Raw genomic sequence first — 17,351 nt, 5'->3', positions numbered from 1 at the left:
GCATTCTCCTAACACTAAATCCATCTCTATACTGCAAGGTGGAATTTTTGAAATAAAGAGAGGGAAACCAGTCTACATGATCACTTGTATCACGTGCGTAGCACGAGTACTACTCTGAATCACACACTAGAGCTTGGGATCGAAACCATCCTTTCTCTTCCCCCACGCGCCTGATGCCGGTCAAAAAGTTGCCCCAACAGATTAGTCACGCCTTTTTCGCTGATTTCATTGCAGTACTGAGCTATTAACCGCCGCTGTGCTATGCGAACTGCGTGCTTCTCCTTTGCCAGCCACACCATATATACCTCCAAGAGATAGAGATAGACACACAGATACACATCTCGATCGATCGCCATGGCTGCACCAGCATTCCTCCTGTTCCTCATGCTCGCTCTCGCCGGAGCAGTTGCTGATGCCAAAGACGACAGACCTGCACTCATCGTCGTCAATCTTCATGGCCACGCCCCTGTTGACGGCAAGACCTCCGTGGGCATGCAGACCCACGACCTCTCGCTGCCCGGCTTCACCAACGGCAGGGGCGACTGGCAAGCCTTCCCAGGCCACGAGCACCTGTTCGCCACGTCCACGCCCCTCCCGTTCGGCGACAGCTACGAGGAGCTCATCGGCGGCCTCGCGAACCTGCCGGATGTGCCGCTGGGGCGGGATGCCATGCAGCACGCGGCCCAGGTGATGTTCGCCTACGACCCGGCCACCACCGCCGACCACCAGCCGCTCAAGCGGGCGCTGGCGTCGCTCAAGGTGATGCTATCCGAGGCCCAGCGGCTGCAGCCCATCCACGAGACCGTCAGCAGCGGATGGGAGAGCGGAGCCCGCGTGAACGCCGAGCACCTGCCCTACATCGAGCACTGGGACACCATGTCCTACGAGATCCTCCGCTCCAACAGGACCGGCAAGTGGGACGGGCCCTTCACCAAGATGCTGGAGACTCGCGCCAACATCCGCAGCGAGGAGGAGGCCCTCGCCGTTGTCAAGGTGCTGCTGAATCCCAGCTTCGAGCGAGTGCTCATGGCTCACGCCACCAGGATCAACTAGCTTGGACCTTGGAGTGAACTTGCAGGCATGCATCTGCTTTAGATTTTAGATAGACTAGATTTAAATGTGCGCCTTGGCGCACGACCCCGTAAAATTTGTCCTGATTTAAACTTTATATATCAACAATAAAACATAGGCAAAAAAAAGTTGAGGATGACATTAGTAAAAAATCAGACGAAATCATGAACGTAGTGGAAAAAGCTTATAGACAATGCCCACATGCAGCTTTACACATGCAAAACTCACTTTCGGGGTGCCCTTGGCGCACGATCCCATAAAATTCGCACTGATTTACAATTTATGTACTGATAGATAAAAATTGGCTGGAAAAATGATAACACTCTATTTAGGTTTTACAAAACAAAACCAATAGTTTGAAATTAGGATAAGACACAAGCAATCACGAATGAAGTATCAAACACTTCTATATAATCAGGAAAATAGATGAATATTTTGGGGTAATAAACATCAAATGAAAAATCAAACTATCTTGATAGGTGAAACACTATGTAAATCAACATTAATACTACATGTCGTACTACATGGTGCATTAATACCACATGTCTTACTACATGGTGCTGGTTGTATAATAAACAACCTATAAACTGCTTTCTCCTCTATGGGAATAATCTTGATGTTCTCAACCATAAACGCGCTTGTCATTCACAACATCTTGTGTGCCAAAATCTACCAAAGGAAAGGGAAATCATTTCAATCTTGATGTAAGGAAATAGGAATATTAATTTGGTGATAATGAAAAGAACAAACGATTAAAAAACTGCAAATAGGTCATGACATAAAAATACACAAGCTTTGACATATATATGTTAAGATAGAAAAATTTAGTTGTGCACCTTGGCGCATGATCCCGTAGAATTCAAACCTTAAAGAGGTAATTAAAGTTTTGCTATATACACTATTAAGAAGCAATAATATCATAGCAAAGACCATGGACAAATAATTAATCAAAATAATCAAAGAGAGAAACAAGAGAAACTAACACTTTAACCATTAGACTATAATAGTTAAATATATGCAGTAGACATTAGCTTGAGAAATTGCTTAGCTCAATAACAGATTTTGTTGGGTAATTGTCTGCAAGGAGACGGAAAGGGATAATGGTAGGCAGCGGAGAAGCCATGATGCGCTCAAATTGGTCGATTGCATCGGGAAGAGGCCAATTATCAGTTTCCATCATGCTATGCCACACAACAAACAAATATATTTTTTCTACATAAGAGGAGGCACATTTGGATAATATGTATATCCAAGACACAACAGGCCTAGTCAATGAGTGACGAATCTATGTGAACATAAATAAGCAGTAATTAAGCATAACAGATAATTATGCAAGGGCCACCAACCAAGCTCATAGTCTAAGATTTTTACTACTGGCCAGTGTGCAGTCCGCGATTTTTAGGTATCTTAGTCCATGCCTGCAAGGGACGAGCCGACGATTAACATATTTAGTCATAACAGTGGTTTGACTGGCATGGATAAAAGCTGCTACCTTCATGTCAGATGGAAGGCAAGCTCCTCGACACTTGGGTAGTTTTAGCAAGTTTTAGTTCAGAAGCAAAAAAGGCAAAGAGACTATGAATGTTCTTTATGAGATGATAAACACCTGATCAATATCAATCTAAGCTCCATATTATTGGCACACAACCCTATAAACATTTTTATTTCACGAAATATCTGGCACTGCACAAGAATACATACTTTGAGTAAAAATTATAACATTGATGCAATAAGTCACAAACACCTATAGATTTGCGGTTCATAATTTTGGTGCACACAAAGGTGGGTTATCTGTCGTTGGAAAAGAGCAATCTGAATAGTACACATACTCAGAACCAAGAGGATTTTAATGAAAGTATATTGAGTTTTAGCTAGTTGCAGAAGAAACTAAGTTAGACTACTTAGAGCAAAAAATGAGCCTAATACCCATGGTTGCAACATGCTAGACACCACAACCCACACACCTTTCTCCAGCAGAAAGCCCACCGTGAATCAGCAATGCCTCTCCTCGGCTCCGTGACTTTGTGCATCTTTCTGACAAATCTGTATAGAATTCAAAACATTGATTTTCAATTCTAAAAATTACTTGAGAAACGATATTGACCTATTAGTATACAAAGGCTGAATCAGTAGAAATTTGACTGTAAAATGTACTTTAAATATGTGAATTATTATCTGATGCGTGAATCTGAAACAATTCACGTAGCTGAAATTGAGAGAGGAAATATATTATACATGCATGTCACATATCTGAGTATAGTTTTGAAACTGAAATGGATGTTCATTTTAATATTTAAAGTAAGTATATGAGTAAATTAATCACCAAGGCTACTAAATCAATGCATAGAGCCAGACTTCTAACATACTTTCCTCAAAATGGCATGTACACTGTAGAAGAAACAACACCTAAAAAAGAGAGAGAAAAAAGAGGCATGTGCCAATATTGGTCAGGTCCAACGAAGGCACAACTTGTACAAATCTCAAAATTCACGCGGACTGAAATACTAAACGGTTTTGCAAAGAAATAAAACAGAATATAGGCATAGGCAATCTATGATTTACATAATTAATGTTGGCAGGATAGTCTTAACTAATGTTGCTTGATCTGCATCACAAACTGGTCAAATTTGAAAATCAGATGCACATCGAAGCATAAGTAGAGAAAATGATTTGATTACCTGCTTTTACTAATATGGTTATATCAAATGGAAAAAATACCAGCATCAAATGATTTATTATGCAACTGCCACTTCTATTTTTACTTGACCTGGATGCAACAACCTTATTTTAGCATGGCACACTTACTGAATCTTCTTAAATGGTGTTGAGACTACTGCAGGAAAACATTTTCAAGCAGACTACTGATTGACTTGTCTCCTGATATGTTCCTATAACTACAGAGTATTTTAGTGAAGATACAAACTTGTGTTCTTAAAATCCAGCTTTAGTATTACTCCTTTGTTTTTTAGACCCAGGTCTGTGATGGTGGTGGCAGTGTTTTGTCCCAAGATAACTGTGCAGTACAGACTTAAGCTCAGTAGTGCAAGGTTAGCACGGTACTGGTAAATACCAAAATGTAAATTTAAGTGGCTTGCCTATATGTGATCTGCAACAGTTTCCCTGGTGACTTTCTGAACATTCATGGGCTCAGGTATCCTTGAAATGTAGGGGGAGAAGAAGCGAAGATAGTACTTTCGATAAATCCTAGTGAAGACAACACAATAGTATGAAATATTCTCTAAAAGGATGACTAAACATACAAATATTCCAAGAGAGTAGACCAGCAATTTATTCAATAATATCAGTTGAACAACATGAAAGATGGAAGTATGATCAGATCAGAGATCCTACAGAAAACAATAGTTACAATCCAGGATTAATTAGGAACCACTCAAAAGTAAGGATGGGGAAAGGTTATCTTTTAAGCTACATGGCACACCCACTGACTACAAATTTATGAGTGACTACTGACAGGAGAATGGGTGGACATTATTCGGTCAGAGTAAAATGTTCAAGAACTCATGGTGTACTCACAGTAATACTCTAAACTGATGTTCAATGTGAAACTGATGAAAGCACAATCAGAATTAAGAGTAATATTCGACTTCTTAGATCATAACATCAGAATAAAATGGTTTGGCTTGTATGCATGATAGATTAGTATTCTGCAATTGTATAAGTAGGGCCACACCTTTGAGTTGAACATATTTCACTCTTTATGAAAATGCCATGCGCAATGTTACCATTTCATTTATTACCTGTAAAGCACGAGCTACAAATTAGTAGCAATGGATCTGAGTGTGATTATGTAGCAGAAACACATTTCCTACTCACGTCTCAGAGGAACATTGATGGCATGCTATCATCTACCTAGAATGTGAACCGCATGGAATTGTACTCTTTCCATGTAACTGGAGCACCATCAGAGTCATTGCCTACTTGGCGCTGGTTCGGAATGGTTTGATGCTCCCCACCTACAACCACGCCAAAACTTCAGATTATTTAGAACACGCTGCTCAGCTCTGCTCAAGTCAAGGTCTGGCACGCATGCTCACTGTGAGCTGATCCAACCATGTCCCATGCCACCCCTGTTATCGAAGGATGATGTCAGCATTCTGTTTCTCTCACATGGATACAAAAAAATTAGAACAAAAATGTTTCCACCATTAATAACCGATTGAAATAAAATTTAAATTATACATAACAGCAGCAAGCTTGACAGATGCAAAACTAACCACATTCTGACGCCTATCCTCTCTAGAACAAGGTTACATATAAATAAACTAATGTCAGAACTATTTAAAAAAATTCCAACTATATATACTCCACCCTCTAGCAAAAGTTACATGAATAAAATGTATTCACAAGAAATGCATAAAATGTATTCACAAGAAGTTGGAAGCGCATCAGGCACCTGGGAAGTCTTGTCTGCCACCGGTGCTAGCATCAGATGTATAGAAGAATGCAAATGCTGAAAAGGTCGGAGAAATATTGTGCAGTTAGAGAAGCTAAAACACATCTAACAAATTTAAATATGGTGCATATTGGCTGTACTCACCTAAAATGAGTGACTTCACTTTGATGCTTTTCTGAGATACACGATCATTAAGCTGCTCTGTCCTAGCGGTTCGTGATGAAGACCATAATTAACCCTGATAGATTCAAGGATACAAGCCCTAACATATATAAACGGACCAAAACATGAGAACAGCGAAGTACATAAAAAAGTGATCCATTGTAAAAGAATAAGCAGCACACCAATACCATAGCCGCATTTTGAGATGAGGAGGCGACGCATGGTACGCATGATGCACATGAACTTGAAATACATAAAAACAGCTGCAAGTTCTGGTTTCCAAGGTCCAGCCATAATTAACTACATCAACAACAAATAGGAAATGAATAAGAAATGCAGTAAACAGATGAAGATCTGAGGCAACCTTGCACTGATCAGTAACATGTACAACATGGATTACAGAAAATTATATTCTCTTATTGGGGCATCAGCATACAAGCAATCCGTGCCACGAGTAACACACTAAATATCCTTGGTTGGCCTATCTGCCATGAATCACACAAGTTCAGTCATGCGCTATAAATTCTATGATATTTGCAACCTAGTTTGATTCAGTTATGATTAAATCAAGACATCACCAAAACAGAGCTTCAACATGGCGACACTAAACATATTGGTACCGCTATGCCCAAACTGAAACATCAGTAAAAATTTATTGATAAACACAAATACATAGGTAGGCCAAAGTGCCAACAGAAATACAACCAATCAATTTCCTAATTTAGTGGCAGTGTAAATCCAAATGTGAGCCTTATTTTGATGAAATTTTTAGTTTTCAGGTGGAGTAAGAAACTAAAACTTCTATCACAGAGACAGAGGAAGATCCATAGGTAAACCAAAAATAAAATTCATTTCCACGAACACTTTATGCTAACTTTCTAACAATATATTTATAAATAATACAAAAAAGTACCAACCAGCTCACTACAGGGTTGTAAATTATTTGTTCCGTGTATTGGTTTCTCAGTTTTAGCATGTTAGGGATTGCATTGCTATTTTATTAGAGAAACCCATTAGACTCTAGAAGGAAAATGCTTGTTCATTCAGTAAAGCACCATAGAGGCAGCTACTCAGACTAACGTTGGAAATATAGACAAACTATTCAAGCATGCAGAAATCAAAACCATCATCAAATACAACGCAAGAGGCAAGAGTGGAGGAAACCTACAAAGGAAGAGATGCAACAATAGTTGCTGATTTGTATATCTCCTCTTTCATCACCTGCAAAAAATCCTGCAACATGCAAAATAGATTTTCTTTAGCCATTGCAGTTCATTAAACATGTTTTGTAAGCAAGACAAAGAAAAATGATCGGAAACATGGACTCAGGCAACCGTGCATCCATTTACATGTATTGGACAACTGGAGCCACCTTTGTTGAGAAAATGGAGTCTGAAGTGGATGGCAGGAAACCATGAAAAGGAATACTACAATAAGAATAAGGATCATACTTTCGGTTTCAGAGATTAACAAAATCGCCTAAAGCGATAGAGGAACGGAAGATCCATCAAGTTCAGTATTATCCACTTGATAGAGCCACATGTATACATGATCTAAAACACAAACAATCAATGATTTTGGCAAGCAATAATTCATATCTAGGTAACAACCTGGTAAATCTGGACCAAAAATAATCTGAGATGAGGGGAATGGTGAGAGAGACGTACTATGCTTGCGAACATTACTGGCATAGGTCAGCAAATAATTAAACCTGACAATGGCAAGCAAATAGACACCCAGTTGTGCACCAATCCAAGATTCAACACCTCCTATTACCATTACGTAAAATTGCTAAACCATTCCACACAAAAGAAAATTATGTTAAGCTTAGAAAAGAAGGCTGGAGATATCCGATCTTCCAGAAATACCAGGAATAGATGCCAGTCCAGACAAACATATGAATTCCTTGCAAAAAGACAAGCAACAGGTAGGTTTGTACAAACAATTATTTGCTATTGCTCGTGAAGAATTAACAAAGTAAGCCCACGAAGGCTTGAGTATACAAATCCACAAAGACATCTAAATTAATTATTCCCTCATGGAAAAGAGTAGTAAGGAAGAGGGCAGCTGCTGTTTGTATCTAAGTTGTCGTTCACAGTTGCCCCCAAACCATCCCGTAATAAGCAATCCAAATACCTAATACCTGCAATCAAGGAATGGTGTCTCGTACGCTCGCAATACACGACACAACTCCTGATTGGATCTTCCCGAGGCAAGGCACACCACATCCAATCTCCCAAGGGAGGAGGGATCCGAGCACTCCCGTACGACGGGCCTTGCAGGCAGCCTAACCACGAAAAAATAAGACATCGATGGGGAGGGATCTGGGAGGTTACCGGCCGCGACGGACGATGACGAGTTCCTGGAGGAGAACCTCATGGTGGTCCGCCCTCTTGACTTCTTCCCAAGCGGATCTGGAGGCCGGAGTGCCTCGTTTGTTTATCTCGTGCACTTCTCGCCGGAGCTTGCCCTGGTGGAGCTCACCCACGCCGCCCCTGCTAACCGTCCTTCGACACTCCTCCGCGACCACGCCATCCTCGCCGGAGTAACGGAGGTCGCCACGACGCCCTGCCAGGGCTCTCTCGCCCGGCCCCTGATGAAGGTCGCCCGAGCCGCCCTCCCGCGTCGGCCCCTGCGGAGGTCGGCCGCGCTTCCCTGGCGCACCGGGCCACGCCTCCCCTTGCCCGAGCTAGCGGCCCCTGCCGGAGGTCGGTTGCGCCGTCCGTCGCCCGCGCCGATGGTTCTGTAGAGGGACACGGTGATGGCTGAGGGGATGCCGCCGGCAGCCGCCGCACGCGCAAGGAAGATGGAGGCGCGCCGTTGGGAAAATCAACAGAGACGGTGGCCTACCTCGGGACCGCGGCGGCGCAAGCAGAGGGTGGTGCTGCTCCAGGCGATGCGAGGGGCGCGCGAGATGGCGGCGGGAGGGGGTGGGCGCGAGGGAAGAGGAGAGAGCAGATGCTGCGGTAGGGTTTGGCGCGAGGGAAGTGGGTTGCGTGCTCTCTTCCCGCGAGACGCCGGGCCGGGCGGGTTCAGATGACCCTTGGATAAAATGCGGGTCTGCGGGAGGGCCTCGCTGCCCTGGACGAACGGCCGGCCGAGATCGCGCCACATCAGCTCGATCTAACGGCCCAAAATCCAAAGCGCTGTGAGGCCCCCTATGGGGGGCATCATATACACCTTTAGATTCTGCTCCTGCCATATTGATCTCGAGTCCATGTGTCTTTTCCTTCATGTTGAGTTAATTACACTTTTTCCAATTAGCTAATCATCCTGTTGGATTCTGTATGCGCTTTCAGCTTACTTGCATCAATATGTCTGAGCCCCGAATTAATCTCTAGTTCAGTCAATTGTATCTACGCAATGAACACTACTTTGACATGGATAATCTGCAGTGCGGTTACTTCAACAGCCTCACCTACTAATCATACTCAAACCAATGCTATTTGTGGAATGCTGAAACTCTGAAAGAGATACATGGAGAATCATATGATCTAAGCCGGGATCTCAATATAAAAAAATTCGTGGGTGCTCTCAATAACTATTAGTGAGATACATGCTGAAACTGTGAAACCAACTAACAACAAAAGCATCTTATGTTCGAGTCCCTAGCACACGGCATGCTTGATGTCATTGTTTATTTCACTGTCTTTTACCAATAAACACAATGATCAACTCGTGTATGAAATTCATGACAAAAATGTGTTAACAAATCAGCACCCGATCAAGTCTGACCCAATACTTAGTTTTTCGAGAATACTACCTCAAAGGTGTATCAAATCGGACCAGGGCCTGCGCGGGTCTGTTAAGCGCACATGACCGCTTAACAGATATTGATATTGTTTCGACATGCGCTTTGTGCTGGTGAGCGTCTCTGAATTGATATTGCGCGGATTTTTTTGGCAAAAACGGTAGAATCCTCATTGTACCAGTTTTGGAGTGTCACATTATATATGTTGTCATATTTGCAAAGTTATGAGCTACCGAACAAATAATAAGGGGAAGAGTAAATATTCACCTTTTTTACGAAGTCCATACTGAAATTAAATAAGTAGAACCGTCGTTCAATAGGTTATGAGCAAATGGATTACACCATCTAAAATAAAATAAAATATAGGAGTGGAATAATGAGGCAACACTTGGGTGCTTTTGCTACCTCTACAATGTCCGAACCTACTCCGCATTTGGCCGCTCGCTCCTTGGCCGCTCGCTCCGCGAGACGATGTGGTCGGGGCGATGAAGGATCGCTCCCAGGTCTAGCGCCCTCCGTAGTTGCTCAGCACAAAGTTGTCACGCGTGCAAGAGAAGGTATGACCATGCCTGCCGTTAGGCCGGTATTTTGGGCCGAGACGTTGCTGCCCGAGCAATGGAGTGATACACCCAGTGGCCATCGACGTTGCTAAAGCCACTGGGGAGGTGATAGTAGTTGTTGTTGTCATCAGGAGGGGCGCCATGATGGCGCCTTTCCTTGTTACCTGCAGGTTTAAGCCAAGGCCTTGCCGTCGGGGCGATGGAGCAATACCCCCAGTGGCCCCCGTAGTTGCTGACGCGAATGCCGCACTTGACATAGTGGCTGTCGGCCGGGAGGAGGTTGTTGTCGTCGACGGCGGCGTGCCACTTGTGGCAGACGAGCCGGGCGATGGCGAGCGTCGAGGGCGGGAGGCGGCAGAGGATGTTGACGAAGAGTTGTTTGTGGGGCGCGCAGTTGTCAACCCAGTGAGCGTTGTAGATCGCGTCCATCGGCGATCAGATTCAGGGCGTACGTGGTGGTGGAATTTTGGTGTTGATTTGGTTTTCGTGGTGCCGCCCTGGATCAGGTGGGCGTCTCTGAATTGATATTGCGCGGATTTTTTTGGCGAAAACGGTAGAATCCTCATTGTACCAGTTTTGGTGTGTCACATTATATATGTTGTCATATTTAGCAAAGTTATGAGCTACCGAACAAATAATAAGGGGAAGAGTAAATATTCACCTTTTTTACGAAGTCCATACTGAAATTAAATAAGTGCAACGTCGTTCAATAGGTTATGAGCAAAAGGATTACATCATCTAAAATAAAATAAAATATAGGAGTAGAATAATGAGGCAACACTTGGGTGCTTTTGCTACCGCTACAATGTCCGGACCTACTCCGCGTTTGGCCGCTCGCTCTCGCTCTGCGAGACAATGTGGTCGGGGCGATGAAGGATCGATCACTCCCAGGTCTAGCACCCTCCGTAGTTGCTCAGCACAAAGTTGTCACGCGTGCGAGCAATGGAGCGTTACACCCAGTGGCCATCGACGTTGCTGAAGCCGCTGGGAAGGAGGTAGTTGTTGTTGTCATCAGTAGGGGCGTCATGATGGCGCCTTTCCTTGTTATCTGGTTTAAGGCGCCAAGGCCTTGCCGTCGGGGCGATGGAGCAATACCCCCAGTGGCCCCCGTAGTTGCTGGCGCGAATGCCGCACGTCACATGGTTGTACTCGGCTGGAAGGAGGTTGTTGTCGTCAACGGCGGCGTGCCACCTGCGGCAGACGAGCCGGGCGACGGCGAGCGTGGAGGGCGGGAGGCGGCAGAGGATGTTGACGAAGAGTTGTTCGTGGGACGCGCAGCTGCCAACCCAGTGGGCGTTGTAGATCGCGTCCATGGGCGATCAGATTCAGGGCGTGCGTGGTGTCGGCGGCTGGAATTTTGGTGTAGGTTTGGTTTTCGTGGTGCCGGCCGGCCTGGATCAGGTGGGAGGCGATGCGCTGCGCTGGACAAACAGAGGCAACAACCGATGCCTATTTTATGTAGTCGATCCAGTCCGTGATCGAGTCCAACTACGTGTAGTGGATCTTTAATTCCGAAACAAAATACGTGTGGATCTGTTCCAGGTTGACCTGTAGGAGCCGGTTCGGATCGACATATATGCACGTGTACGTACGTATTCCTAGTTGAATCGGACACGTTAGAGCATCTCCAACCGGCGTCGTATATTGCCTGTGCGGTTCAGTTTAGCGCACGCAACGAAGACGGACGGTTCAGCAGATGCAGGTAAAAAAGGCGCACGCTAAAAACTTTGCAGCACGCGGAATATTTGGCGCGCGCTAGAAAATGAGGCGCGCGCTACAAAATGAGCCGCGACACGTTCCCAACCGCTGAACACCACCCCCCCCCCCTCCCCCCGCCGCCGCCAACGTGCCCTCTCCTCTAGCACGCGCCGCTGAGACCGCGCCATTGCCATGCCCCGCCGCCGCTGAGACCGCGCCCTCTTCTCCACCGTAGTACAAGATGTAATTCTAAGTAAGCTTTCAAAGAATTTGCAGGAAGTTGAATGATATCATGCTGCTTCTCATAACCTTGATTTTCTTATTTGCAAATTAAAACTGAGATGAAAAAGCAGCTCTTGAACCTACGGCAGATGGAGGACAAAACAATGAGGCCTAGGTTCTATCCGAGGTCCTCTAGAAAAATACAACCAAACCTAATTTTTCTTTGGAATGTGGGCTCGTGCGTTCTTTTGGATCAAAGATTAGCAACCTTGTTGTAGATTTGGAGATAGAGAAGAGAGGAAGCGCATAGCTGCTGGATGTTGTGAGCAGTCAACGTGATCAAATGGATAAACTCAGTAGCAAGGTAGAAGAAGGATAAAAAATCATGTCATCATGGAGGCAAGGATTGAGGAGTTACGCAAGATAATGCTCACGAAAAGTTAGAAATTCTAACCCAGGTAACGTGGTGACCTGGTGGTGCAGTGTTCGATGGTTGAAGTGTCATTTTTTCTCTCCTGGTGATGCGGTGGTGCTAACTGAACTGTCGTTCCGACGCTGCTCGTTGGCCAAAGATTGTATGTTATTTTTGATACGGTGTGAATGTTGCCTGCAATATGTAGGCGCATGTATTTTAATACTGTAGGGCTCTGCTAGTTGGTGCAAGCCAGTATTGGGCACAAATGTTTATGAGCCTTCTGTTCTGCGCAGGTGGACTGCGAGAGACACTGTAAACATGCTGTAATAATTAATTGGCCCGAATGTTGTAAGTGGCCCTCTTTTGCAGAATATTCTATACATCCTAAATGGGCTGCATTAACCCATAACAGTACAAAAGAAAGGGCTGCATTTCATCCTCATTTGGGCCATAATCGATTTTATTGGCGCCGTAGAACTGGGCCTACTATATGTGCCTTATTTTCTTTACGACTGTGCTAGAATACATGGGCTGTCATAGGGCATAACGGGCCATACATTGATCACTGAGCAAAGGCCCAAATCATGGGTTAGTACAATATAGGCTATAGTTTCTTCATAATGGGTCAAACAAAAGCAGTACAAACGGCCCAAATTATGATTGGCCAACTTTTTGCGATGACCCAGCATAGCACTGCATGGTGTAGTACGCATGTCGTTGACATTACACAAGTGAAACACCATTCCACTCATATTACATCCCTCAGAGTGGTACAACAGAAAGATATGCGAGTCCAATGCATGTCTATAGAAGGATACACGAACTGTTTACAGAAGATCAACATAGCCTCCTACTTTACAGTGAGGCAAAACTTCAAATAAAGCTCCAAAAGAACAACTCGAAGTCTATCTTATTGCTAGTACTAGCTCTAGAGCTACTTGGCTTGTTATAGAATTCTACCTACTTTGGTGCTAGGATTAGGGAAATAGTTCCCTTCTATTACTAGTCTAGGTTTCCACTCTAGCTGATGCAGAAGTTGTCTCCATTGACTTCTTTGATTGGGTTCTCCATATTGTTGTAGTTGACTCCTTCGTCTTCGGGTTCCACGGTAGTTTCTCCTTCGGTGATTTTGATGTAAGAAGGGGGTTCAAAAGGGAGGGAATGAGTACGAGCGTACTCAGCAAGTTCATTATAGGAAATAGGTGTATCATGCACTATCTACAGCCACAGACCAGAAAGTCATAGGCGAATGCAAATTTTCATAAACATTTCTTCAAAATATTTATTTTATTCTGAAAACTATGCCCGTCAGTCTTCACAGGTTGACCAAAACTTCATGGAGTTCCTTTCTTGCCGCGTCCGTAGTTCCCTTCCCGGAACAGGGAGTGACAAGCCACAATTCAATACACTCTGCAGATGTGCGTTACTTTTCCCAGAAGAGAACTTATCCTTGTTGCCAACCGAGTCATGAGCCTCGTCAACACTTCCTTGGTGTGAGGCCTAGTATAAGAACCAAGCCAATCACTGCCTTCTCCGCGACCCTGCATACCCACCCTTTTGTCAATCCGCACATCCCTGGTAGACATCTCCTAATCATATGGCTTTACACTCGATGTGCTACGGACAATCCATCATAGACGGTAGAGCGCTCTCATCCACATGGATGGGGATTTAAAAGGATTTCCCAACCTACTACGGTGTTATCACAAAACCCAGCCAGGCTCTATCAAGTCCGTTGATATGCAGAAGGAAAAAAGATAAAACTGACTTCCCTAGAGCCATTATAGATCTCATGGTTAACGCGATATGTATGTCGCTAGAATCACTAGACGACATTGGTAATTAGTCCTAGATGATTAGAACCCTTGCAATGGAACCTCCACCAATAACACATACCATGCTTCCATTGCCCACTACATAGTCATATTCATAATTGTAATGCATAGTACGAGATGCAATCGCCCTAAGCGTAACCTAACCCCGATGATTTAGGATTGGTGAGTTGTAAAGATTTCCTTAGGATGTGTTGCACTTTTAGAATGTGTCGAGGGTGCTCCTCGGCAATGCCCTCCGATAGGGGCTTAGGGTTGATGGAATCCTGCAAGCTGACATGAGACATCGGTTCACAGACAAGCGGGGAGAGCGATTTACCCAGGTTCGGGGCCCTCGATGAGGTAAAACCCTTACGTCCTGCCTGTCTGTTCTTGATTATGATGATAATGGGTTACAATGGGGTGCCGAATAGTTCGGCTGAGATCTCGTCGAGATAGCTAAGTGCTAGGGTAACCTAGATCTAAACTTCTGTTGGCTAAGATCGCTAAGGTTGATTGTGTGTTCCTCGATAGCCCCTCTCCTGGCCTTTATATAGGAGGCCAGGTCTCGAGAGGTCTAACCGAGTACGACTAGGTTTACAGTAGTTCTATCTCTAAACTTTCCTTGTTCGGCTCCTTCCGCGTCTTGTACTTCAAGGAACCTTCCGCCGCACCGTCCTAGTGGCCCATCTTGCCATCAAGTACCTTCATGGGCCTCCAGCTGGACCGTATAGGGTAGAGCAACATTGGTTACCCGAAGGGTAATGCCCACGTCAGTAGCCCCCGAGTGTCTAGCCGAACATAGTTCGGGTAGAGACTGAAGCATGTCTTCTTCCGACGTCCTTCTCCTTGATCATTCTTTGCTTTCCTTCTGTCTGCACCATTTTCTTCTATCGGGTGCGCGTCAGCGCTCCCGATGGGAGTAGCCCCAGAGTCTAGGTACGGATGCTTGCAATCCGTGCGTAGACTCAAGTTGTACCACTCGAACATTTTCCTCTGCCGAAATTTTTCCTGCAAGTCTTCGTAGGTCATCCGATATATTTTCCTTATGCAAGGGATAATGAATAACGTGCCCAACTTTTGTTGGTTAACTGCCGAGGGCAAAACAACGTTACCCTATACAGAATCAAGTCCCCGGGCATGATCCTGGAGTGAAAAAAAGTTCTGTCGGGTGCGCGTCCAGCGCTCCCGATGGGAGTAGCCCCCGAGTCTGGGCACGTGCGCTTGCGTCCGGGTGTAGACTCGAGTCGAATTTTTCCTTCGAGTCCTCATTCTGTCGGGTGCGCGTCCAGCGCTCCCGATGGGAATAGCCCCCGAGTCTAAATGCTGATGCTTTGCAATCTGTGCATAGACTCGAATTGACCATCCGATAGCTTTTTATTTCTTCGTATGCAATCATTCCTCATGACGTCATTAATGACGTTTTTCTGACACCTCGATTCTGACTGATAAGACGCGACCCACCGGCCCTTTTTTCGAGCAATTCCTGCTCCTTTTACACAGTTACTGAGGCACCTCCTCGATTTCTGCAACCATTAACTGAAGAAAAGGTCCACTAGCAGTACGGGGCCTTCCTTAAATTTTCCAAAGGATGAAAATCCCCAATCTTCTCCTTCATTCGTCATAACTTCCCTTCATCGTTCTTCCTCTTCTCCCTTTCGCAACTGCCGCGCCGCCACCACCGCTTTCCAATTTTCTCCCAGATCTCACGATGGTGAAGAAGAAGAACCCTAGCGCCGCCGCCAGTTCCACAAGCGGTGGTGCCGCCGCCAAATCTTCCTCGATTCCTCTGAAGGAGGGTGCCCCAAGCGCTCCTCCCCCAGCTCCGGCGCCGCCGGCGCCACCAAGCTCAGTAGCTAGGCCTGGAGATTGGATAGCATCAACCGTCACCAAGCGTGACGATAAGAGATCCCGAAGCCTGGGATTGATCTCCTCTGATGAGGGGAATGTGATCTTTCCAGGTGCGATTTCTCGGCCTAATCCCCCTGCTGGCTTTACCGTGATGTTCTTGTCGTTCTTATACCGGGGTCTTTTGCTTCCCGCTCATGAATTCCTCCTCCATCTCTTGCGGACTTACGAGATCCAATTATGGCAACTTACTCCCAACTCCATCCTCCACGTTGCTGTGTTTATCACCCTTTGCGAGGCGTTTCTGGGCATTGAGCCTCATTTTGGGTTGTGGAAAAAGATCTTCTATGTGAAGAGATACAGCAGTAGTAATGGATCATTTGTCACCGGAGGAGTGGGATTTGTAGCTCGTTCGGATGTCAACTACTTCAATTTCCCAATGAGAGAATCCGTGCAAGGGTGGAGATTGAAGTGGTTTTACGTCAAGGATTCCTTGTCACCCGAATCGCAGCTTCCTTGCTTAGTCGATGTCCTTGAAGCCAAGCCGAAGAATTCCTGGAAGAATATTCTCTCTCCCGACGAAAAAGTAGCAGCCGATGAATTATTTGCCAAATTTCTTCGGATCAAGGAAGCTGATGGTCAAACCATGGTCGGCACAGAGGTGGCGACAGTGTTCCTGAAAAGTCGAGTCCAACCAGTCATGGTCAGAGTTCGCCCGATGTGGTTGTATTCAGGTCCTAAGGATGAGACTAGGATTAATGCGGCCGAACTGTCGGAAAAGGAACTACTCGATGAAGTCCGTCGCCTTACTTCCTTTAGTCAAGAGGACTCGATCCCATTGACATCTTCTTACACTCCTTTCGATGCCGAACATCCACCGCCAGAGGTAACTTCTCCTTTCAAATTCCCATTGACATCTTCCTAGTCAACATAAGTACTATTGTCCTCATATATTTTTTCTTCATCAGACCGCCATAGCCTATGGGAACCTGCACGACTCGCCGAACGACATTTCTGAGGGGAGGGGTTCCTTGTACCCACTGATTTTCAAACTATCGAGCACACAAGCCCAGAAAGCGATTGTGATGATCCGATAGATTCAGAAACTGTTCACACCAATCTTCCCCCTTCAGCCGATGATGCTTGCTACACAGAGGGATCAGTGCGTGATGATGACGCTGATCATGATGCCTTTGTTAATGCAGCTGTGGAGGAGACCAGGGCTTCGCCCGTGAAGAGATCGATCGGCGGCTTTGCTGACGAAGACGATCTTCTCGATATGTAAATACCTTCTTCTTTTTTACTTTATTCTGTCCTCTTGTTCCTCGCATTCTCTACATAACTTCTGTCGACCGTTTCCTTTTTGTAGTGACGAAGGTTTTATTGAGCCTCCGTCTAA

General features: G+C 45.2%; 1 protein-coding gene and 1 long non-coding RNA gene across 30 annotated transcripts; one reads left to right on the top strand and one right to left on the bottom strand.

The window, feature by feature from the left end:
- The first annotated feature begins 27 nt into the window (after positions 1-27).
- LOC127301997 (60 kDa jasmonate-induced protein-like) lies at positions 28-1,079 on the top strand. The gene has a single exon (XM_051332326.2). It carries the CDS (start codon positions 355-357, stop codon positions 1,051-1,053), a length of 699 nt encoding a protein of 232 aa, XP_051188286.1. The 5' UTR covers positions 28-354; the 3' UTR covers positions 1,054-1,079.
- A 381-nt stretch (positions 1,080-1,460) lies between these two features.
- On the bottom strand, positions 1,461-8,740 carry LOC139831091 (uncharacterized). 29 transcript variants are annotated; one of them, XR_011745548.1, is made up of 10 exons: positions 6,997-8,688; positions 6,816-6,880; positions 5,836-5,947; positions 5,630-5,747; positions 5,486-5,542; positions 4,906-5,159; positions 3,036-4,829; positions 2,678-2,754; positions 2,418-2,489; positions 1,461-1,740 (listed from the first exon to the last, which is right to left on the bottom strand). It is a non-coding gene; the product is annotated as an uncharacterized lncRNA (long non-coding RNA). The 29 variants fall into 29 exon arrangements; XR_011745552.1 differs by lacking the exon at positions 2,678-2,754 and having other exon boundaries at positions 1,461-2,489; positions 3,036-3,114; positions 4,167-4,275; positions 4,763-4,829; positions 6,997-8,677; XR_011745528.1 differs by lacking the exon at positions 2,678-2,754 and having other exon boundaries at positions 1,461-2,489; positions 6,997-8,390; positions 8,498-8,740.
- Between the last annotated feature and the right edge of the window lie 8,611 nt (positions 8,741-17,351).

This window comes from Lolium perenne, chromosome 5 (genome assembly GCF_019359855.2).
Source record: "Lolium perenne isolate Kyuss_39 chromosome 5, Kyuss_2.0, whole genome shotgun sequence".
Classification (NCBI taxonomy): Eukaryota; Viridiplantae; Streptophyta; class Magnoliopsida; order Poales; family Poaceae; genus Lolium; species Lolium perenne.
This window is presented reverse-complemented; position numbering and strand designations above follow the sequence as displayed.

Bases quoted from the DNA above. Each gene is read 5' to 3' on its own strand.
- LOC127301997 (XM_051332326.2), top strand. From the start codon at position 355: ATGGCTGCACCAGCATTCCTCCTGTTCCTCATGCTCGCTCTCGCCGGA.